This window comes from Cyprinodon tularosa, unplaced genomic scaffold (genome assembly GCF_016077235.1).
Source record: "Cyprinodon tularosa strain WSP-4 unplaced genomic scaffold, ASM1607723v1 ctg430, whole genome shotgun sequence".
NCBI lineage: Eukaryota > Metazoa > Chordata > Actinopteri > Cyprinodontiformes > Cyprinodontidae > Cyprinodon > Cyprinodon tularosa.
In genome coordinates this window covers 294,529-319,249 of record NW_024039153.1, presented here as the reverse complement: position 1 = coordinate 319,249, position 24,721 = coordinate 294,529, and the positions used below count along the sequence as shown (strand labels likewise).

The 24,721-nt window shown below is 42.9% G+C and overlaps 1 protein-coding gene across 2 annotated transcripts; it reads right to left on the bottom strand.

The window, feature by feature from the left end:
- Positions 1-232: 232 nt before the first annotated feature.
- On the bottom strand, positions 233-16,226 carry dnajc5gb (DnaJ (Hsp40) homolog, subfamily C, member 5 gamma b). 2 transcript variants are annotated; one of them, XM_038299609.1, is made up of 7 exons: positions 16,051-16,226; positions 15,708-15,837; positions 6,187-6,400; positions 5,936-6,083; positions 5,648-5,695; positions 652-766; positions 233-548 (listed from the first exon to the last, which is right to left on the bottom strand). In XM_038299609.1, exons 2-6 carry the CDS (start codon positions 15,818-15,820, stop codon positions 672-674), a joined length of 618 nt encoding a protein of 205 aa, XP_038155537.1. In that variant the 5' UTR covers positions 15,821-15,837; positions 16,051-16,226; the 3' UTR covers positions 233-548; positions 652-671. The 2 variants fall into 2 exon arrangements, with proteins under 2 accessions (XP_038155537.1, XP_038155536.1); XM_038299608.1 differs by having other exon boundaries at positions 233-766.
- Between the last annotated feature and the right edge of the window lie 8,495 nt (positions 16,227-24,721).

The following is a 24,721-nucleotide window of genomic DNA, read 5'->3' as shown; positions in this document are numbered from 1 at the left end:
TCTTTGCATGCAGAGGAAAAAGTGGATCGAAATCAGTATGATCCAACCATCACAGAAAGACGATTAAAAATAAAAAGCGGTTTGTCTTAGATAGACCTGTGCCACCATCACAACCTGATGTGTCCACCCAAAGCTTTCACTTATTAATTCATTCTCCAGCATGTTAGCATGTACAGGAAGACAAGTGGTTTGGCCTTAAAATGTAAAAGCAGCGTGTTAAAATAGAAGGAAACAACATTCAACATTTAGGGAATCCTGAGCAGAGACATTCTTAAACCACCATGAGAACTTTTAACACTAAACTGTTGGTTTAAAGTGCACAAGAAAAAAAAATGTTTAACAAGAGATCAGTTGCTTTGATCTGCATGGCTTTGTCATTTTTTGCACGAAAATATTACAGATATAAACAAGTTTTTATTTAAAAAAAATTATATACACATGATCTAATGGGGAAATAAACACAAAACAACCCTTTGGCAGTACCAACATTCACGTAAATAGAAAGGCGTCTTATTGGGGCGTTTCCTGTTCCTCAGTCCGAGGAAAATCTGCAGAATAAGTTGATCTGAATTAATTAGGAAAGCTGCAGGTGGGACCTCACTCCCACACCTAGTCCAAAAAGATTCAAAGCTCTCCTTTTTAAAGGCTTACTCATCCACTGGCCGACTCGCTCAATCGACTGTGGACAGAGCCATGGTCCGGGTCTCTCCAGGGCTTGAGGTGCCGTTGGTAGCCATAGGCTGAAGCACAATTGTTGTGTTCTCAGCTGCAAAAAAAAGGATGAAGGAAGCCAAGATTATGAGCATAAATAGTTTGATTCCAACAAAAATAAGTTATCCGTAGATTAGAGCTCGATAAGCTGAAAACATATCCCCATAAGGATTCATGGATGACACAATTTCACTTTCAAGCAATAAAAAAAAAAGAGCAATAAAGTGCACAAGATTGTATATATATATATTTATATATATATTTATGACAAAGCAAAAGCAGCAGAAGCATCTGAACTCATGTGTGCAGATTATAGAACAGAAATAAGCGGCTGGAGGTCAAAGGCTCCGCTGTGGTGGATAAGCAAAACTACCTTCATTATATCAAAGTATTCTGCAGCATTCAGTGGGATAATTCCACGTTAAAAGCTCTTCATTACATCCACATCCTGTTTTTGGAAGCACAGCTATCAATGCACTGCATGCATGCCTCATTTTAATTTTGCTCTAATGTAGGTTAAAAGCTGCATGAAGCTGACACCCCACCCACATAAAAAACTCTGCAAATAGACTGAGTGGTTATTGTTACCTTAGTGCAGAAAAAAATATTGTTTGCTCTACTTTCGTTTTAAGAGATATTAAAGGATGTAAGGACTTATCACTGTGCCTGGGTTGTAAAATCTCACTTTCCCCTCCAGTTTGCTTGCTGGGTGACTTTGAGGGAAGCTCTCTGGAAAAAAAAAAATCAGTTTGCATGGCTTTCACTGCATTATGTATCGCAAAGAAAACTATCCTCATGAATTGGAAAAGTGAGGATAAACTCAGCATCAATCAAGGTTAATGTGATCCAACAACAGATCTCTATACTGAGACAGCATCTGCATCCCCATCAGACCGATCCCTCTGGGCTCCCTTGATCTGCTCCATCACTTAGTGTAGTGGGGGGCTGTGGGGCTCCGGGGGGGGGGGGGGGGGGGGTCCTATGGCGGCCGCGTGTGGTGCTCTTGGGGGGTTCCATGGTGGCGGACGTGGGCTACTGGCCTGGCAGCTGTGCCGCTGCTGGGTGGGTCCGGGGGTCTGGGATCCCTGGGACGCGTTGCCCTCGGGTGGGGGCCCCGGGATTCAGGGGTTCGGTTTCTGTGGGGGGTGCTGCTTGGGGTCTGGGCCGGTGTACGTCCGCTGTCCTGCCCTGCCGCGGCCTCTGGTGTGCTGGGGTGCCTCGGGGGGGGGGGGGGGGGGGGGGGGGGGGGCATGGACATTAACACCTCTGGCAGATGCTTACCCCTTCAGGGGTTTGCACTCTGCTAGTGGGGGAAGGGGAGGGAGGGGGAGTGGGAATGATCTCAGCCTGGATGTCTTTTGTCGCTTGTGTGGTGAGTAGTTTGAATGTTAATGTAGGGGAGGGATTAGATCTCCGGAGGGGGGGTGGTGACAGAGGTAAGAGGATTTTAGAAGGGCTTCGGGTCTGGCTCCCTGTCTCGGTCCTGGTCCGTGCCGTCCCCTGGTGGGGCTTCGTCCGGGGTGGGGGCTCTGCGTGTTGCGCGTGGGCTGGCCAGCCGGGGTTGTCCCCCCCCCCCCTTATTTATTCATTAATTTATTTAAATTATTATAATTTTTTTTTTTTTTGTGGATGGACAGGATGGGGGGTGGGGGGTGGTGTCGGCCCTGTGCCCGGCTGGCTAATGGGTCCTGCTGCCGGGACCTGGCCCCCGGGCTACGATGGTGAGACTGGTGGGGCCCCCCTCTCCGGAGGGGCTTCTGGGGAACGGGGGTGCCTATTTGAGTCAATGGGGGAGCTGGCTCCCTGGGAGTGCAGTAAGCACCTCAGTCCTTTGCTCCCCATCCCCGAAATCATCCCTCTGCCTACTCCATCACACTGCCACACATGTAGGTTTTTGGGGAGGGGGTCATTACTGGAGGGCCCCACCTTCTGATAAAGTCCCCCACCCCAATTTTATTCTACATTTTAGACACTTCCATCTGCAACATTTTCACAACACACATCTATGTAGGTCATTTTCTGGAGGGTGGGGGGCTTATTTTATCGGCCTCACCACGGTCGGCTTCCTCCATCCCCTCTCGCATCTAGACACTGAGGGTTCAGGGTTGTTGAATGGGGGGGTGCGCTGGCACCGCCTACCTCCCGGAGGGGGGTTGGACTGTGCTGGACACCCCCTCTTGGTACTCCCAGTTTTAATTACATCTGAGAGCAACACGCAACAACACCACATTTGAGTGGGCGCAGGGAGGATCGGGGTCTTCTCACACCCCTGTTCCCCGGCTGCCGCCCGGAGTCTGGGGCCTGGAGGAAGAGTGAGCCACCTGGTCCGCGGTTTTGGCCGGGGCCGGCTGCGGGGCCTAGGTGGCCTGCCGGTGGCGGGGCTGTCACTTCTGCTCTCCCCAAAGAAGGCTGGAAGGAGGGGCGTGTAGTGGCGGGTCAAAGTAGTTTGGGGGGGGTTCTGGTTGGGTGGCCTGCGCGGGATGGGTGGGCCCCGGGGGGGGGCTCTTGCTTGGGGTGGTCCGGTCCGTGTGCGGGGTGGGGAGCCGGGCTCGATGCACGAAAGAGATGGGTTGGTGTGGTGGTGTCATCGCTCCCCTCCCCCCCATCCCTATTTTAGCTTCACTTATTGGGTCATCCGATAATCCCGGGACCAACCACCGGTGCCGCCGGGTCATTGGTCCTGGTATTATTGAATGTGAGAGTTATGTGTGAATGTGTGTCCTCGTTTTTTTTCCCCCCTTCTTCTGTGGTGTGAGTGGGGGCACTAGGGAGGGAAGGCGTGATTGAGATTGTGAGTGTTTTTTGTTTTTTTTTTCTCTCCCAGGCTAAGTGCGGAGCCCATTCCCCCCGTCCTGCTCTCCCTCCGCTGGCTGGTGTCGGGGCTCGCCGGTGCACTGGTGGAGCTCGGGGTCTGGGGTGGATGCCCGGGTGGCTGCTGGCTCATTCCTGGCGGCCTCTCCGCAGTCTTGCTGGGACTCCTGTCTAGGGATTGGGCGCCCCTGGGGCCTCAGATCCCTGGGGCCCCGGACCGGATTCACTTCAGGGTGGCTGGCTGCCAGCGGAGCCCGCGGACTCGTCCCCGTGGCTCCCCGGGGCGCCGGCATGGCGGTGGCTGGGGGGCTTCTTCGGTGCCGTCTCTCCTCCTCCCTTGGTGGGGGTCTGGTTTCCGGGGCTAGCTCCTCCTTGGTGCCTTCGCTCTTGGGGTCCCTTTGAGCGCCTGGGGCTTTGGGTCTCCCGGCGCTGGACTCAGTGCTCTGGGGGGGTGCCTCTTCAGCTCTCCACGACCACTATTGAGCATTTTTTCTATGGATAAACTTTACATTCACAAGTTCACCCTCACAAACAACTACAGGTGCTCGGCTCCAGGTACTTAGAGATTCACTTCCATACAGAAACCCCACATTCATATCTTCAGGTAACACAGAGTACATGTCAGACTTAATAATATTACTTTAGCGATAGTTTCAAGGTGTTGCTTTATTGTATATCTCGTACCGTGTCTTTCGGTTGTGCTGTTCTTTTTACATCTCGTTACAGGTGATGAAGCAGACTGAAAATGTTTCCTCATTGTCTCCTTTCTATCTCCTCTTTCTTTCATCTTTTCTCTTTTTCTTTTTTCCTTTTCTTCTGTTTTTCTGCTCTATTTACATTGCAGTGTCCATATAAACTGTAAAACTCCCTGCATAATCATAATAAAGCAATTTATATGCATGAAACAAGTGAAACACTATGGCGATAGCCGTACTGGTTACACTTGTGAAAGTAAAATCTGTTGGGCTCCTTTTGGCATCAAGACAATTATTCTTATTGCCACATTGCCAGACAGGACACTGTTTAGAAAAAAAAAAAAAGTGATATTAAAGATTATTTTTCAGGTCATCCAAAGGTCACCATCCCCCCATTAAACTCCGATTTGAACCAAAGTGGTCTCCTTTTTTAGTGCGCAAATCAGCACAAACGACTCACAAAAAAAGGAGACCACTTTGGTTCAAATCGGAGTTTAATGGGGGGGATGGTGACCTTTGGATGACCTGAAAAATAATCTTTAATATCTCTTAAACAAAAGTAGCGCAAACTATTTTTTCTGCACAAATCTGCACTAACGTAGCACTAACCATTAGAGTTTTTTGATTTTCTATCCCCCTCTATAGTCACCTGTTAACCAGCAAGGGAGAAGCATAACACATTATTCTGTTCTGATCAGTCATATTTTCAAGGAGATGTTAAACTGGCCCCATGTTTCCCTTTGCTTTAGTGGGATCATAAAGCTAAACAAGAGCTATCCATATTCAGTTTTGGTCAATCAAAAAGCACTGACACTTACTTAAAGAAAACAAAAACAATCCAGGAATTTATATAATTAACCACCAGAAATGAGCTCATAGCTAAAATACATCACTAAATACAGATTTCAAAGTTAATAATGCCATTTTCCATGGTATTATTAGCCGTGCCCAATCAAAAAATAACTTGTATTTCCTGAGATTCATGTTGAGAACACAGCAAACATGCTAGAAGACGCTCTGCTTGGATGACAGCCTTATTTTTGGACTACATGCAAACTGCTGTTAAAACATCCTGTCACTCTGAACTTCTCCAGCAAATAAAACACAGTGGTGGCATCATTATAATGTGGGGATGCTTCATTTAGCATCATAGAACCTGTTTGTTGCACCAGAAAGCAAAGGGATTATCTTGGCAGATGGCCAAATACCCAATTGGCAATCTGCTGCAACTTTGTGCTGGTTGTGGCCATAAGACGGCAAAAGGGACTTATTAGTGATCTTCCTCTATCATTTTCTCTTTTATGAAAGCATTATGACACAGGCATAAAATCTGAATAGAAACAGGAAGCCCAGTCAGTCGAAGCAAACATTACAGAGCAGCAGAAAGGCGAGGGCCTGATCACTGTTAGCTGAGCAGGAAAGACTTTTACCTGAGTCCTCATTGCAGCGGGGCTGATTAATTACTACATGGTCTCGTGCTGAAAAACACAAATTAGTATTAAATAAAAATCTAAATTACACAAAAATGTTCAAATCAAAGAATAACTTTTGGAAGGAGAGATATTTGTCTGATTTAGGTGATTCTTTCAAATATGTATTGTTAAAACAAACAGAAAAAAAATGTCTTTCTGTTGGTTTAAAAGAAGAGTTGGACATAAAACAACTCATTTTTAAAACAAGAACTTAGTAGCTGGAAGCAAAAAAAGAAAGTCTATTACCTGCTTCCTGTTCATTAAAATCCGCCTCCAGATCTTCTGGGTCCATAAAGTATTCGTCTTCCTGCTGAGCTTTGCACCTTCCACAGCAGCAACAGCAGCAGAAGAAACAGCAGCAGCAGGTGAAGATGGTGCAGCAGCAAAACAGGGTCTGAAACAGATCGATGTTAAATACGCTGAAAGACTTAAGAGCCAACTAAACCCTGCAGCCACAGATCCCCTGGTTTGCTGCTTTGCTTTTAGATGCCAATCACCTTGAACCAGCACTTTGACATGAGGAAGTAGTACTTGACGGCATCTTCACCAAACTGCTCTGCTATGGAGAGACCCATTGAGCCGTATTGGTCATAGATGCCACGTTTGTTCTCGTCACTGAGGATGGAGTTGGCATTGTTGATCTCCTTGAATTTCTCAGCAGCTTCTGGGTTATTTGGGTTCTTATCAGGGTGATGCCTTAAAGCCAGTTTCCTAATAATAGAAAAGAAGGTTATAATTTAGATAAAGGGAAACAGAATATAAGAAAAACTGAATCATAAAGTAACCATTAGCAGAAAAACAAGCACCAAACACCATATATTCCTTGATCGATTCTTTAAACTGGGACCTTCCATCCATGTTCCTCCGCTTATCCGGGGTCGGGTCGTGGGGGCAGCAGCTTAAGAAGGGAGGCCCAGGCTTCCCTCTCCCCAGCCACTTCTTCCAGCCCCTAAGGAGGAACCCCAAGACGCACCCAGGCCAGCCGAGAAACATAGTCTCTCCAGCATGTCCTGGGTTTTCCCCGGCCGGGATGTGCTTGGAACACCTCACCAGGGAGGCGTCCAGGAGGCATCCTACCCAGATGCCCGAGCCACCTCAACTGGCTCCTCTCGACGTGGAGGAGCAGCGGCTCTACTCCGAGTCCCTCCCGGATGACCGAGCTTCTCACCCTATCTCTAAGGGAGAGCCCGGCCACCCTACGGAGGAAACCCATTTCGGCCGCTTGTATCCGCGATCTCGTTCTTTCGGTCATGACCCAGAGTTCATGACCATAGATGAGGGTAGGAATGTAGATCGACCGGTAAATCGAGAGCTTTGCTTTTTGACTCAGTTCTCTCTTCACCACGACGGACCGGTACAGCGCCTGCTTCACGGCAGACGCTGCGCCAATCTGCCTGTCAATCTCCCGCTCCCTTCTTCCCTCATTCGTGAACAAGATCCCGAGATACTTAAACTCCCTCACTTGGGGCAGGACACCCCCTCTGACCCGGAGAAGGCACTCTACCCTTTTCCGGCTCAAGACCATGGCCTCGGATTTGGAGGCACTGATCCCCATCCCGGCCGCTTCACACTCGGCTGCGAACCGATCCAGCGAGAGCTGCAGATCACGACCTGATGAAGCCGATAGGACCACATCATCTGCAAAAAGCATCGACGCAATCCTAAGGCCACCAAAACGGATCCCCTCAACCCCTTGGATGCGCCTAGAAATTCTGTCCATAAAGGTAATGAACAGAATCGGTGACAAAGGGCAGCCCTGGCGGAGTCCAACTCTCACCGGAAACAAGCCCGACTTACTGCCGACAATGCGGACCAGACTCTGACACCGGTCATACAGGGACCTGTAAGCCCGTATCAAAGGGCCCGGCACCCCGTACTCCCGGAGAACCCCCCACAGGGCTCCCCGAGGGACACGGTCTAACGCCTTCTCCAAGTCCACAAAGCACATGTAGACTGGTTGGGCGAACTCCCATGCACCCTCCAGGACCCTGTTGAGGGTGTAGAGCTGGTCCAGCGTTCCACGACCAGGACAAAAACCACACTGCTCTTCCTGAATCCGAGGTTCGACTATCCGACGGACCCTCCTCTCCAGCACCCCCGAATAGACCTTGCCGGGGTGGCACCCCCGGGGCCCTGCCACCGAGGAGCTTTTTAACCACCTCGGCGACCTTGCCCGCAGAGATTGGAGAGCCCAGTCCAGAGTCCCCAGGCCCTGCTTCCTCAATGGAAGGCATGTTGGTGGGATTGAGGAGGTCTTCGAAGTATTCCGCCCACCGACCCACAACGTCCCGGGTCGAGGTCAGCAGCACACCATCCCCACTATAAACAGTGTTGGTGCTGCACCGCTTCCCCCTCCCGAGACGCCGGATGGCGGACCAGAATCGCTTCGGAGCCATACGGAAGTCTTTCTCCATGGCCTCTCCAAACTCCTCCCACACCCAAGTTTTTGCCTCAGCAACCAACCGAGCCGCATGCCGCTTCGCCCGCCGGTACCCATCAGTGGATTCCAGAGTCCCACAGGCCAAAAAGGCCCGATAGGCCTCCTTCTTCAACCTGACAGCATCCCTCACCGGAGGTGTCCACCAACGGGTTCGAGGGTTGCCGCCACAACAGGCACCGACAACCTTGCAGCCGCAGCTCAGATAAGCCGCCTTGACAATGGTGGAACGGAACATGGTCCACTCGGACTCAATGTCCCCCACCTCCCCCAGAATGTGTTCGAAGTTCTGCCGGAGATGGGAGTTAAAGCCCTGCCTAACAGGGGACTCCGCCAGACATTCCCAGCAGACCCTCACAACATGTTTGGGCCTGCCAGGTCTGACCGGCATCCTCCCCCACCACCAGAGCCAACGCACCACCTGGTAGTGGTCAGTGGAAAGCTCCGCACCTCTCTTCACCCGAGTGTCCAAGACATACGGCCGCATGTCCGATGAAACAATGACAAAGTCGATCATCAAACTGCAACCTTAACCTTTTTAAATCTTTACGGCTCCTGATAGTTCATTACAGTCATTACAGTAAACTCTCACACCTCAGGATCTCTTATATTCTCTCTGTTACCAAAACAAACTTTAAAAGCCCATCAGATCTTCCATCCAGCCATCTTCTTCCACTTATCCGGGGTCGGGTCGCGGGGGTTGCAGCTTCAGTAGGGAGGCCCAGATGTCCATCTTCCTAGCCACTTGGGCCAGCTCCTCCGGGGGAATCCCGAGGCGCTCCCAGGCCAGCCGAGAAACATAGTCCCTCCAGCGTGTCCTGGGTCTCCCCCTGGACCTCCTCCCGGTGGGATGTGCCTGAAACACCTCACCAGGGAGACGTCCAGGATCAGATGCCCGAGCCACCTCAACTGGCTCCTCTCGATGTGGAGGAGCAGCGGCTCTACTCTGAGTCCTCCCCGGATGACTGAGCTCCTCAGCCTGAAGAAGCTGGCCATCAGATCTTTATTGGGGAAAATATTCTGGATATCAGTGAGGCTGATTTAAACTCAGAAACCAGGTTTTCTGCATCAGTGTGTCACAGTGAATGGAAATATGGCCCCGCCCCTTCTGCAGACACACCTCTCCCAAATTTTAGATGACCGCAGATTGGTCAACATTACAACCGCGTGTCCCTCCGTGGTCGCACAAACTTGCCCCCACTTTCTCACCATCTCGGCCGTATCTAGACCCACAGCTAGTTCCTGATTGGCCCTCTTGATTGTCGCCTGTGTTGTGGCGTAGAATAATGTAGCGCAGACCATGGTTCAATATTGGGCATACATCAAAAATATCTGCGACACACTGCTGCGGGACGATAACCAGCTCTGCACTGATATATAGAACGGGGAGCGTGTCATAAACATATGGTGGGAATGAAAATGATCAAACCCACAGAGGACTTCATCCGGAAGTCTCAGAAAGAATGAAACTGAAAAATGATTCTGCTTTAAAATACTTTAATGACTGAAGCAACTCAACATATTACTCAGGACATAGGATGCTGGCGCTGAAGATGCCAGTTTAGGAGTTCTCTGGTAAGCCAGTCAAGCGCCAGGCAGTGAATTCAGGCTAAACTCAGGCCACCAGCTGCTTCTAATGCTGGAGTTCATTTTGTGGACCACCCTGGTGGAGGTGGACTGCCTGTATAACATCAGTGGGGTCCAACTATCACCTCAGTTCCTTCATTTGGACCTTGTATTTAAATATAAGTGAAATAAAAGCAACTCTGGAATGACCAATGTCTATCAATTATACATTCCTCTAAATAACCTCACAAGATGTGGTCAAATGGGGCTTATTTGTTTAACTTAACTAAGTTCATTTTTGAATAAAGAGTATAAAACATACTGATAATGTTTTATTTTTAGTTTGTGGTAGTATTCTGTTAAAAAAACTATGTAATAACAAATCATTACACTAATCTAAACTAAAGGTCTGAAAATATTCTGTCTTTCAGACCTAAATACTGTTTTGATTGATAATAATTGAGTTTCTAATTCATTAAATTTGAAATTTTGGTTGTCAAAATTATATCAGATATTATGATTTATATTTTAACATACTCACAGGCTACCAGTATTTAGTATTAACTTTAGTAATTCAACTTGGGTTGGAAATAAACGACAGAAGCCAGCCCCTGTTTTTCTCTGCTTTTTGACTGTTTTGCTCATGACCCATAATCTGACTTTTTAGATATGCATCCCGATTCTGATCTTTTCACCTAAAAAACTAAAAAAAGGAATCTGAACCATCATGTCGCATTTTGGTCCGAATTTTAGGTCCTTTTCCTGGTTCTTCCTACAGTAGCAGCATTTTACTGATCTATTAAACCCATTTCATCTTTATTCTTGCCTTCCCTGGTCTGTTTTGATGTGGTCATAATATGACTGGTTCCATCAATCAACAATTAAGAGACGAACCAATTCATTGGCCGGCCGATATTATGTGCAGACCTTAGATGCGTTTGTGTTTGTATTGGCTAAGGGTGGGCATTTGTCATCTAGGCTCTGTTCAAATTCATGGGCATGTGTCCTCCGAACGCCGGATTCGAAGGCCGATTACGTTACAGCGCGGCGCTGAGGTCTGGTCAGAGATCAAGACTCCTCGTTATTTGGCCTAAAAATACGTCCTTCTTTTTGCCGGATTTGAAGGATTTTAAAGATTATTGAGTCAGATATGTGGCGGTAATGTTTGATTTATCTAAAGGTTTTTATCTGTTACTGTGTAAATGAGTTTGGCTGTAATTTAAGGACAGATTCTAATATATCTTTAGTGTGGGGACTATAAATCTGATAGGGTTTTCATCTTTTTATTGCTATTTTGCACAATATGCTTAACTAAGTATTTTTTGTTGAATATTAGAGATTTTGCGGATACATTTTTTATATATACATTGTTTAGATTTACTTCTATCTTTCTTCCCCTTTTATAGAACAGAATAGAAAATCCCTTTATTGTCCCACAATTGAGAAATTTGCAGCAGCAAAAAGATTATTGAAAAAAATGGTCACACAAATTTAGAATTTAGAAAAATGTATAAGAATGACATAATAGTGTAGAGTTACGACATAAACAATAAAATACTGTAAAGTGTTTTAACAATGTAAAACTGCACCTGGAGAATAAATAACCAATATGCAGCTATGGACATTTTTACAGTAATGGATATTTGAAAATAGCAGCAACATCAGAGATGTGCAGAATGACAGCAGCAGGTTATTAAACAGAATAAGGTTTATATCATTACATTTGATTTTATTTATTCATGAACCTGGTGGTTGGGACCTTTATTCCACTCTGGATTCACATGTCATGGTCTTGGTTCTGTTGTGCTTTACTTTGCTCCTTGTTTTCTAGTTTTATTGGTTTAACACCTATTTTGTTGTAGTTTCTAGATTTATGTTCTCAGGTTTTTCTATCGTCCTCTTCTGCGCTCTTGTGTGTGTTCCTTTCCCCTTGGCTTCCTCGTTATCTCCTCTCACACCTGCTCCTTATCCGCTCGTTAACCTGCCTTTGTCTCAGTCAGCTATTTGTACCCTCTGGTGTCACTCTTGGTTGGTTCCTTGTCGTTGCTGGATCTCAATGCTGGTCCTCAAACCTCAACCAAACCCTGACACAAGTGTTTTCTCACTTTACAATAAAAAAAAGAAAATAAATTAAGAAATAAACTGTTTTAAAAAGTTCAGTATTCATTCCTTTCCTGTTTTGCGTATCAACTCTCACGGTTGCTAAGCGTGAGGGTCGACAGCGGAGAAAGCCGCAGAAGGGTAGACCTGTTTGAATTCACAGCCAAAACTCTCCTTATTTTCAAGGAGCTCGTCCTTGGAAGACGCAGTCCATAAATTTGAACACAGCCCTAGTTTATCTATCATGATACATTTCTATTCATCCTGATGATTCTAAACAATAAATTAGTTTAGTTATGATAAAAAAAAAACTAATGAAATGTCTTTTTTGATCTGTTAGGGAACTTTATCATCCTAAATTCTTTTTGTTTTTTTACTTTTAACTATGCTAAAATGCTATTTCTTTATCAAAGCTATACAGTTGTATGTAGCCCCCACCAGGAAGCCCCTACTGCGACTCTGCTGAACAAATGCCCACTTTCTCTGATCAGGGAGGATCTGAGGCGGAGCTCAATGATTCTACCCTAAAGTTAAAAAGAAGTCGCTCTTTTAGCAGCTATTCCGTGAAAATTCAAAAAAATATCCACTGGACTTGGTTTCCAAGATTAAAAGACGTTTCTCCACCTCTCCAGGAAGCTTTCTCAATTTAAATGTATGGATCCGCAGTGAGTTTGAGTCCAAAGCCTTGTATCGCTTGGAAACATGCAAATGGTAACTAATTTGCTAATTTGCACTGGGCGGTAATCTTTTAAGCTAATGACAAAGTCTCTGAAAACCTTTTTATTGTGGCCTTGAGAAGTCTGACTTTGTTTTCCTTGCAGAAACGCTGTAATTTGGGGACTTAAGCTTAAAAAAAAAATAAAAAATCTGAACATTTTGTAAAACTCAAATTGTTTGTGTGCTCGCTCAAATTTCCAAATACAACCAAGGTAAAAATTGTTTTGAAACTCTCCTTAGTTTTTATTTACATCAGGTGTTGACCTCTGATTTTTTTTTTTTTATTTTGATTCAAGTTCACTTATAGTATTTGTTAGCTAGTTTAGTTTTTATTTTTGAAAAGGCTTAGTTTTAGATTAGTTTTTAACTAATTAATTTTCAGTTATAGTTTTTTTGTCTTTTATGTAGTACAGCTTGTAAAATTTAGCTTTATTAAAAGCAGAACTCACAAATACTCAAGGGGGATTCTGTCACAGGAAAACAGGCAAAATATGTTATATTATAAATTTGAGACGAAAGAAAAAATATCCAACACCTTAGTAAGATTATGTTGATTTTTAGAAATAAAGATTTAATTAAAAAAAAAAAGAAATCGCAATACTACCAAGAATCCAAAGTAGGGATGCACGAAATAATCGGCCCCCTATCGGTATCGGCCATAAAATTTAATATCGGACATCGGCCACCCCACCGATATTTAACCCGATATTTGATCAGCTTCTGAGTTTCTAAAGTCTAAAAAAAATAAAAATACTACTTCTTCCTCAAAAACTTCTTTATTACAGACTTAAAAACTTCTAAAGACGAGGGAAAAATATTGATACATTAAAATATCCCAATATCTTCATATGCTGATATATTGCCATTTAAAAACACCATATCAATCTCTTTTACTAATGAAATATTGCTATATGTCATCGTTATGCTACGAAATCCCCCGAAAATTCACCAAATGTTGCCATATTTTTATATGTTGATATATCGACGCGGTATCGATCTATTTTACTAACAAAATCTCACAAGAATTTGCAAAATATCACGAGAGTTTGTAACAGAACGATGAAATTTCACGAGATTTTGAAAGTAAAATAGATCGATACCGCGTTTTTAAAAATCAATTTGATATCAGCATATGAAAATATATTTGAGTATATAAATTTTCAAAGTGTCAGAAATGGATAACAGAACTGCTAATTTCAATGACTACTTATTTTTGTCAAGCTTTAACATCGGTATCGATATCGGTTATCGGCTACATGAGTTTTAAAATATCGGCCAAAATCCCAATATCGTGCATCACTAATCCAAAGTTTCATTCAATAATAATTCAGTAAAAATAGATCAATAACCCAAAAAACCTTCACAACCAATTTATAAGTAAACTCAAAGTCTCAATTTATATCTGCAGAAAACAAAACAAAACAACCCTAATAACTGAAAGTCCAAAACTGTCCGTTGTTTTTATTTTTAATAATAATGTCCACACAGGAGTTCCATATCCTCAAAGCAAAATCCTGGAAGTGTTTAAGTCTAAAGTCCGTTCCAAAACGGAAAAATCGAAAAATTGTTATTTTATAAAAAAAGCGGAGTGTGTATGACATCATCCGCGTGCCGGACTGGAGTAGTGACAGGCAGCCCGGGCCACAGGCGGCTACGCTCTACCCCTTCTATTCATTCTAGCTAATCTGAATCGTTCAATTCCATTTGGGGAGCGAGATCATCTGTGGTAGCAGCACTAGACGTCTTCCAGGCATGTGAGGAAAACTAGCAGCACTTCAGCAGACAGGATGAATGAATGGTGGCCGGCGCGCATGGATGACGTCATACACAGGCCGCTTTTTCTTTAAAAAAATATAAATATAAAAAATATAACCACAGATGTCTGGGGGACAGTGATTGTCCTACATGTTCTGAATGCTGGCGTACCATAAAGAATAAATGATGAACAGTTTAGTTTGTGCCTTCAAGTCGTTGCCCATAGGAAGACATTACTTGGATATAACCTAACGGAATATCTTCAGAACGGCTCCAAATGACACAAAACTCATATGGGTGAGTAGAACATGATGGAATAACGTAAAATCAAGGGGCCAATGTAAAAAAAAAAAAAACTGCTTTCCCCTTTAGGTAGAAGTATAGATACTGCAGTTTAAAAACACTCTGGTAAAAGTTGAAGTATCAACTTGACCTCTTTACTCAAGTAAAAGTGAAAAAGTATGTGCTCCAAAAACTACTTAAAGTATAAAAGTATAAAGTAACCTTTTAAAAAAAAACAGCCGGATGGCACTATATGATTTAAAGGTAAACTTTTCGACTATTTCTAAATATTCTCTGAGATAGGGCCAAGGATGAGGGAGGTCTTGTTGGTCTCCTGATACGCTCTCGCCTGTGTCCGACCTTTCAGACATTTCAACATCTTGTTCTGAATCCCACATTGTAGCATGGCATAGACAATTCACGTTAGCAGTTTGAAGAACACCTGCTTGCTGCTGATGATTTCCTTTAGCTAACCAATGAGTGTTTGCGTTCTATGACTCATCCAATGACACTAGTTTTCACTAGATGTGGATGGAGCCAATGATCTGCATTGGATGGAGCACATGACAGGAAATAAATATTTAGAAACATTAAACCGAAGCCAAGAGGAACGAGTAACGATTGTTTTAAAAATGTAAGGAATAGAAAGTACAGATACTTGTGTGAAAATGTAATGAATAGAAGTCAGAAGAAAAATAAGTAATGGAGTAAAGTATAGATAACTAAAAAGTGTACTGAAGTACAGTAACAGAGTATTTGTACTTTGTTACTTGACACCTCTGTTGACAGATGACCGTTGAAATATGATTGACTTAATTTAGGTGTTCAGAGTGACATATAACTAACTGGCCTGCATAAAAAAACAAGAGAGAGAAAAAACGACGAAAAAAAAGACTTTTTTTTTTTAATAGAAATTTTCTACATTTTGGGACAATATAGTCTGATAAAGAGTCCATCTATATACATGTTTAAGCCAGAATGATTTGACATTTAAATATGATTTTCCTACGACTTTAAAACTGTCCTGCCACCACAGTACTTAAGGAATTATGTTTCCAGATTAAGCTCCGATCACGGCTGTCTTGGATTGAAAAAAATCCAGCCAGCCACATCATATCTAGTCAAACATTTATAACTACTGAGTCATAAAGTCAGCCTCACCTGTAGGCCCGTTTGATCTCATCGGGGGTGGCTCCTTTCTGTAAGCCCAGGACTTGGTATAAACTTTCTCCGGCCCTGGACAGTTTCCTCTGCGGTATTTTTGGGTCCTCCATGGCTGAACAAACGCTGACTGTCATAAAAAAAACAACCAAAATAACAACAAGAAAGCAGAACCAGTAAAGCATTAACCGTCCTGGTGGCACCTGAACAGCTTCAATTTAAACCTAAAGAAGTGAACCTGATGTCTAGATTTGATCCCACCTGAGGCTAAAGCAGCTGAGCTGGAAGTTTTTTACAGGTGAGAGGATCAGGGCGGGTGGAGGACAGAGTTAGGTTAGCTTACCGTTGGCAGACTGACAGAAGTGGCAGATTTACGTGGAAACATAGAGTCCAACAAAAACTCTTCAAATTACTTCTAGTCGGTCAGATTAACTCATTCAAATCTTTCTGAGTTTCCGATTGAACCCGGAAGACCTGAGACGGAAGGAATCTTGGGTAAAAGGGGTGAAAAAAGTGCGATTATGAGAGAAGGAGGTTCCGGGTAGAGGACCGCCCATTTAGGGGAGGAGCTACAGTCAAACAGGTGGAAAAGTATGGAGCGCCAAATGAGTCAAAACATTGAACATTTTTAAGCCATACAATTAAAAAATCCAATTTGAAAAGCGTTTTCTAACAGCACATTATGAGCTGAATTATTAAATAGGAGTTGTAGATTTAATCATTGATTTAATCTAAACTGCTGTCATTTTAAAATGTAGCCTATTCTCAGAGGTGTCAAATAACAAAGTACAAATACTTCGTTACTGTATTTAAGTACACTTTTTAGTTATCTATACTTTACTCCATTACTTATTTTTCTTCTGACTTCTATTCATTACATTTTCACACAAGTATCTGTACTTTCTATTCCTTACATTTTTAAAACAAACGTTACTCGTTCCTCTTGGCTTCGGTTTAACGTTTCTAAATATTTATTTCCTGTCATGCGCTCCATCCAATGCAGATCATTGGCTCCGCCCACATCTAGTGAAAACTAGTGTCATTGGATGAGTCATAGAACGCAAACACTCATTGGTTAGCTAAAGGAAATCATCAGAAGCAAGCAGGTGTTCTTCAAACTGCTAACGTGAATTGTCTATGCCATGCTACAATGTAGGATTCAGAAAAAGATGTTGAAATGTCTGAAAGGTCGGACACAGGTGAGAGCGTATCGCGAGACGGAGACCAACAAGACCTCCCTCATCCTTGGCCCTATCTCTAAGAATTTTTAGTCAAAAAGTCAAACAATTGAGCTTTGAATCATATAGTGGCATCTGGCTGTTTTTTTTTAAGGTTATTTTATAATTTTATACTTTAAGTAGTTTTTGGAGCACATACTTTCTCTCACTTTCTACTTCAGCTTTTTTTAAACTGCAGTATCTATACTTCTACTTAAGTAACAAATGTGTGTATTTTCACACCACTGTTCTCAATTCATATTTCTAAAATGATATCTAAAAAAAAACACAATTCCCAAAGCTGATTATAAATACCTTTCCTAATCAGGCATTTAAAAAGGCCATTCCTTATTACATTTCCATTTTCTTTTTCACCTTGCATTTTCAAATCTTTTTTGCAATTTCATTTTATTTCTATTTCATCCTCTCCCTTTCCGTGACCCTACCATTCCCTGAGAACACTGAAGACCAGTGAAACAAGATCTTTCTCCTCAGCTGTAAATATAGAAGGTAAATAATATGAAAATGTGTTTTAAATGCGTAAAAAAGATTTATATTCAGATTTATAAATTATAAATATTCATTTAAAATATGATTTTAAAATATATTTTTAAATTGCAGTATTTAAAATGGATTTTAAGAATTTTATTTACAATTCCTCTTTAATAATTCAATCTAAAATGTGCTAATTATATGATTTGAATGTTAAATCTGAAATGGCTGTTTTTCTTTTTCAGTGACTCTTCCTGGTGCTCCATAAACGTGCCCTTTGGATCCTAATAAACTTTTCTCCAGTAGGAAATAAGAGAGAGAGGAGTCAACACTGATTACCAGAAATTTGTACTGAGTGATAAACTCATAAAGCCATGTTGTGTTCCCAGCAGGTCAATAAAATCACACCAAACAGAAAGAATAACATTATCTCTTAGTTTGAGCTCCTCTGGAGAGAATTTGGTTTGCAGAGCTTCACTAAAGTATTCATATCCTGACTTCCAGTTTCTTTTAATCAAAAAATTATGAAAGTGTTGCATACTTTAACCTTTTTTACTCTGATATCCATAACTGTAATTCAGTAAAAAAAAAAAATCTTAAGAGAACACACAGTTTCAGCTCAGCATAAATAAAGATTCTCAGTAGAGACCTCAGAAGTTTGCAGAGAAAAACAGCATCGAAGGACCAAATAAATCAATTGTTTAACGAAGTAAAACCTTTCAAATAAATATTCACCCACTGACTGACAGCCTTCAGTCAGAGTATTAATCAATGAAGCAGGTAACTCTGGCGGATTGGTGCAGCATCTGCCGTGAAGCAGGCGCGGCACCGGTCCGTCGTGGTGAAGAGAGAGCTGAGTCAAAAAGCGTAGCTCTCGATTTACCGGTCGATCTACGTTCCTACCCTCATCTATGGTCATGAACTCTGGGTCATGACCGAAAGAACGAGATCGCGGATACAAGCGGCCAAAATGGGTTTCCTCCGTAGGGTGGCTGGGCTCTCCCTTAGAGAGGGTGAGAAGCTCGGTCATCCGGGAGGGACTCGGAGTAGAGCCGCTGCTCCTCCACGTCGAGAGGAGCCAGTTGAGGTGGCTTGGGCATCTGTTTAGGATGCCTCCTGGACGCCTCCCTGGTGAGGTGTTCTGGGCACGTCCCACAGGGGGGAGGCCCCGGGGAAGACCCAGGACACGCTGGAGAGACTATGTTTCTCGGCTGGCCTGGGAACGCCTTGGGGTTCCTCCTGAAGAGCTGGAAGAAGTGGCTGGGGAGAGGGAAGTCTGGGCCTCCCTTCTTAAGCTGCTGCCCCCTCGACCCGACCCCGGATAAGCGGAGGAAGATGGATGGATGGATGGATGGAGGTAACTCTGGAGGAACTGCAGAGACAAACCACTCAGGCTGACAGAATAATTTGCTATTAGATTGACGATTCTCTTAACGAAAGATTACATAAGTCCATTTTTTACATCCCATAGGGTTTGCTAGACCTGATCTAGACCCATATCCACAAACAATCCTAATATTAAATGTAGCTACAGAAGCTATTCTGAGGTTTTTAATCTGTAATCAGTTATTTTTTTCTTTTTTCTTGGATAAAATGAAGATTATTCACAGAGCACCTTAGGCCTTTAGAGAGCTCTTAAAGTGAAGGAATAGGAATCAGGAAACATTTGGAAATGTGACCCTGGTTAGATGAGAAATAATGAAACAGTTTGACCAACATATTGGAAAATTAGCACTGCACTTCTTCCTCAAGGCACCAAGACAAATGGGAAACCAGGTGGTAGCAGCATTATTGGGTTTCTTCAGCCTGGAGGATGCTTGGAGCTGATGGGAAGATGGATGAAGCCAAATTCAGGAAGATTCAAAAAGAAAACCTCTACGTGAGCACAGGTTTACTCTCACAAAAAAAGAGAAAGACTGCACCCCAAACTATGATGATTTTTATTCATCGACTTTGAAAGCCATGTATATTTTTTCTTCTGCTTTTCCAAATCTATCACTTCTTGATAGCCTGTCTCATACAATCCAATAAAGTTCACTGAAATGTGAGTTTGTCAACAAGCAAAATATAAAAAAGTTTAAACTTGGTTTGCTAGAGAATAAAAGCAATGGCTACTTTAATTACACCTATTTGTCCAGGATCTGAAACCGCAGAGGGAACCCCAAACCATCGTACTACCACTGCCATGCATGAGAGTCACTATTGTTTTCTCTTTCTGAAATGCTGTGTTGAATTTACTCAAAATGAAGCAAAACGTTACCCTTAGGACAAGACTTATAAAGAGAGGCTCTTTTTAAAGCTTTGGTTTTTGGAATTTCTACTATTTTCAGCTTAAAGGTAAAGTGGAGGATTCTTGCAAAATTTTGAAAAGACCCGCCCTCTCCACTCGCCCTCTCCACTTGTGCACATGCATTTTTGTGGATGTGCACAGAAATGCACATGCACAACCCTCTACCGGCTCCTGAGAGGAAACGCCAGTTGATGGCGTGCGAGACCATGCACGAGCCAATTTCTCCTGATTGCACGCTCTGATTGAAAGTTGCCTTTAGCATCACTCATAGCTCAAGCTTAATTTCCAAAAGAAGATTTGCAAATTTTCAACTATGTCAGACTCACTACTGGTAAGTGAAAATGGGGACGAACACGTAGGACGGCCTAATATCACCCAAATGATTGACAATTAAGAGGACCAGAGGCGTGCACAGACATTTTGGGGGGCAGGTGCTCAGGAGGGGGAGGAGGGCACTTTTTAGCGCACGTGTAACACTTAATTATAAAAAAAATACACGCATGTTGATTGAAATTTGACTTTTATTTGTAACATTCTCTAAACGTCAGTTTTCAATGGAAAAAAGTCACACCACCAAAAGAACAGACTAAAGCGTACTACTTTAAAGTAGTAAGCTTGCTCATCTTTCTTCTTCTTTAATCTGGCTCATCTCCGTGTTTTCCCTCACCCATCTGCTCTCCCTCATCCATCTGTTCTCCCTCATCCTGGTCTTTTTCTGTCTCTGTGTCTTCCCTGAACTCTTCCTCATCCCCTGTCCTGGTAGATGTTGATAGTATAGAGCTTCCCTGCTGTGACTGGCTACAATATAATAATAATAACCATCATGACAATAATAATAATAATAATAATAATAATAATAATAATAATAATAATAATAATAATAATAATAGCTTTAACAAATATGCCACATTAGTTTAAATAATGGGCTATTAGGGCAACATGACTGGAAGTCTTGTCACGTGGATATGACTTATGGTAGCCTACAAAATAATAGCTATTTTAATACCTGCTGATTTTGTACAAACCACTTAAAAGTAAAATGTAAACAGCTTTTAAGATTTTTCAATACGATTAACCCTCCTTTCTTGGCATTGTGCCGCAATTACTAAATCAATATACAATTAAGACAATAAAGAGACCAAAATGTGTTGATTTATGTTGCCTAACAAAACCTATACAACAGAAAACGTTTGTCTTAACACATAGATTTGCAATTGCAAACTCTACCGAAATTATTTGTAGCCTTTATGGTCGTCCTCACGTTATCTGTCATTGACTTGGGCTACAGTGTAAAACTTTCAGAATCAGGTTTATTGCCATTGTTAGTGAAGGAGTTCACAAACTAGGAATTTTTTGTGGTACAATCGTGCAACATGAAACATATAATATGGAATAGGTAAATAAAATTATAAAAATATCTAAAAACTGTGGGTATACGGCATGCAATAAAATAGAATAATATATACACTTAAGATAAAAATATGGATATAAAATATAAAAAGTAAAATAGCATCTTACAAGGAGACGACTAGTTTATCAGGTGACCAGTCGGCAAAAATGCTTGTTTGGTGATGCTGAATGAGACATTTTAATGCACAACAAAATGATTTTGCTTGATCTGTATATTACCTGGCTAATGGGGCACGGGAGAAGCAGTCTGTCAGCGACCGTTCCTGCTATCTGAAGACGCTTACTGAACTGCTATGATGCTGCGCTTCTGGCGACCGCGCAAGTTCACGTGACAAAGGAAGAGAGATAGGTTGGTCGGGTGTGCGCAAGGAGGTGGCTCATTTCGGGGCATTGTTTCAGTCGTTTTTAATGGCTCAGGTTTTCAAAAGATCATTTCAAAACCGACCTCAGTAAAATCTTAATAATATAAAAAAAAAAAAAAAAAAAAAACGAGTTTCAAAAGGGCATTTTCATTGATAAAGGGCAAACTTCCTAGTGTTTTAGCACCACCTACTGTCTATGTATGCACGCCCCTGAATGTATAACTGCTCTGTCAGGTACACTTTACTGGTGGGTAAGCCCACGTTTGAGACCTCCTGTCTGAAGGAAACCTACAGCCGCATTATTTGTCACATCAAGGTTTTATGAATAAATCGAAGGATTAACAATAATTCAGATTCTCACCAAGAACTTTGAATGTCTGATTTTTAGGCTACCAGCTGTGCGATAACAGTGTGGGTGTTCTGTTCAACGACTACACTCGTCTCATTATGTACGCGGACGGAGACAGCCTGCAGTACATCGATAAGACGGCAGCAGAGTCCTACATGAGTGTGCGCTCCTTCCCACCTACGCTGAACAAGAAGGTGAGTAGTTATTCTGGAAGGACCTTTTTTTATTACCCCACTATCTATTGAGCTAATGATGGATATCCATCCACTTATCATTCTTGCCTTGTTGGTCTACTGTTTTCAAGTTTCATATTTAATGTGTTTAAACTATAGATCTCATCAAACTAACTCCGGTCAGCAGTGGCGGCCGGCCCATAGGGGGCGCTGGGGCACCGCCCTCCCTGATAAGAAGAGAGAAACGTAAATATATTTTTAGAAATTAACTCATAAATGTCAGTTTTACTCTCTAGACTGTGTACCTATAAGCAAAACAAATTATATAAACTACATTTCCCTATCTACTGTCATTAATTTGTGGATTTCCACAGACAGACTCCTACCGTCTCTGTTCTGGGGGGCGCTGATCAGACAGCCCCACATTTGCAGAGAATCTGTCAATCATGTACTATTGCTAGGTGAATTTAATGGCCAATCAGCGTCTCGGAACTTTATGGTATTGGGGCGCTGAAAATACTGCGCTTTAACAGGCTTCTGAACCCAAGCGCAGGTGCAGACAGTTAGAGGGAAGATGGCGAATGTAACGAGCGAGATGCAGCTTCCACCAAATTCGGTGAGATCCTTATTTATCTACCCGTTTGCCAGAAGAACATCCCTGTTGTAGGATATGAACATTTCATGTCATGGTTATTGTGACTGTGACGAATCTACCTCATCGCTTAAAACAACCTCTCTAACTTTGCGCACCACACACACATTCTTGTTATACTGTGTTTGTGAGGACCAATACACTCGCGCTGAGACCAGTAGCTCCATGAACTTAAAACACACAAGCTGTTCCTGGTTACCTGCTGGCGTATTGAGGGTGCACACTTAATATTTCAGTGGGGTTAGCCGTGTGTGTGTGTGTGTGTGCGTGTGGGTGTGTGGGGGGTGTGGGTGTGTACGTGTTTATGCTACGGGGACTTGTCATCTTCAGTCTGGCTGCGTCTTTGCTGGGTTCAAACCCAGTTTGCTGTAATTGAATAAGTCAATGAATCTGTGTAAAAGAATTAAGTTGTAAAAATTATTTGTTTTTGTACATCAATTGTTTGTGGAGGTAATATATGGACAAAACTGATTAATGAGAAGAAATCAGAAATAAGAGAGCCTGATGTGAGGGGCTTAAACTATTTAATGAGGGCTGTGGGAAGAAAAGCGGCAATTTTTGTTTTCTGTTTCTTTGTTACATTGCTGGTAACTGGAGGGAGGCTGAGGCCCAGAGTATCTTGTACATGTTTAGTTTCTTTTGCACCCTGTTTTGAGTTTTTGAGCTCAATAAATCACCAACACCGGTAACCCGACTGAGACTGGATTCTTGGAGGCCAAAGAACCCCGTCACAGTGACCCAAATCATCACTGTTACTGTTATTATATAGTAAATTAAATCATTACTGTTAAATTGTATGTATTGTCCAATTGTTTATTTGAATTCTTATTCCGGATTAGTTGGAGACATACACTAGGCTATATCAGCCCCACCAAAAATATTTTTCACCAGCCGCCACTGCCGGTCAGATAGCCCTTCCTCTCCGGCTTGGCTTAATATAGAGGCAAATTCTGTAAAACCTGTGTCCTTGGCAGCCTTACTACATTCACCATTGCAATCTTCAACTAATCCTTAAACCTCTAATAAAATAGTTGACACATCCTTAAGACTGTGGAGGCAATTTAGGCGGCATTTTGGACTGCAATCTCTTTCTGTCTATGCCCCTATAGCCCTGAATCATACGTTCCCGCCGTTCCTCGCAGATGACACTTTCTTGTCATGGCGGAGAAAAGGAATTTCAACCTTTTACGATCTGTACATTGATAATACTTTCGCCTCATTCCGAATCAGAATCAGAATTCATTATTGTCATTGCTCCACAGGGGTGCAACGAAATTACTTGAAAAAGAAAGAAAAAACACAGTACAAGCAATCATTGCAAATTTAAAAATATAAAATAAAAAAAATAAAATTAAATAAATAAATACGAAAAAAGTTTAAAAAGGGATAATGCGGGCTCTCCTGAGGTAGCGGGTACAGGTTATTGCACGTGAGGTAGCATTATTGATAGTTACCGTTGTTAAATTGTACGTGAGGCGTTCAGGGCAACAACAGCTCTAGGAAAGAAACTGTTTCTCAGTCTGGTTGTTTTTGTTCTTATTGCCCTGAAACGTCTCCCAGATGGGAGCAGTTCAAAGAGATGGTGACCGGGGTGTGAGGGGTCCCTGATGATGCTGCGGGCTCTCCTGAGGCAGCGGGTGGAGTAAATCTCCTCCAAGGAGGGGAGAGGGCAGCCAGTCAGTCTTTGGGCGGTGTTGATGACTCGTTGGAGCTGCTTCTTCTCTGCTGCAGTGCAGCTGGAGAACCACAGCGAGATGCCGCAGCTCAGCACCGACTCCACCGTGCAGCGATAGAAGGTCCGCAGCAGCTCTGGTCGTAGTTTGTTCTTCCTGAGAGTCCTCAGGAAGTGCAGTCTCTGCTGCGCCTTCTTCAGGATCGCCGTGGAGTTGGAAGTCCACGTCAGGTCCTCGCTGATGTGGGTGCCCAAGAACCTGAAGACTGGCACCATCTCCACCCTTTCCCCGTTGATGATGATGGGCTGTGTGTCCTGTTTACACCTCCGAAAGTCAACAATGAGCTCTTTTGACTTGGAGGTGTTCAGAGTCACATTATTGTCCATGCACCATGCT

Excerpts from the sequence above, each read along its gene's own strand:
- dnajc5gb (XM_038299608.1), bottom strand. The coding sequence starts at position 15,820 with ATGGAGGACCCAAAAATACCGCAGAGGAAACTGTCCAGGGCCGGAGAA. Across the intron at positions 6,401-15,707 it reads GAGATCAAACGGGCCTACAG|GAAACTGGCTTTAAGGCATC; the intron begins GTGAGGCTGACT and ends TTCTATTATTAG. Across the intron at positions 6,084-6,186 it reads TGTCAAAGTGCTGGTTCAAG|ACCCTGTTTTGCTGCTGCAC; the intron begins GTGATTGGCATC and ends GATCTGTTTCAG.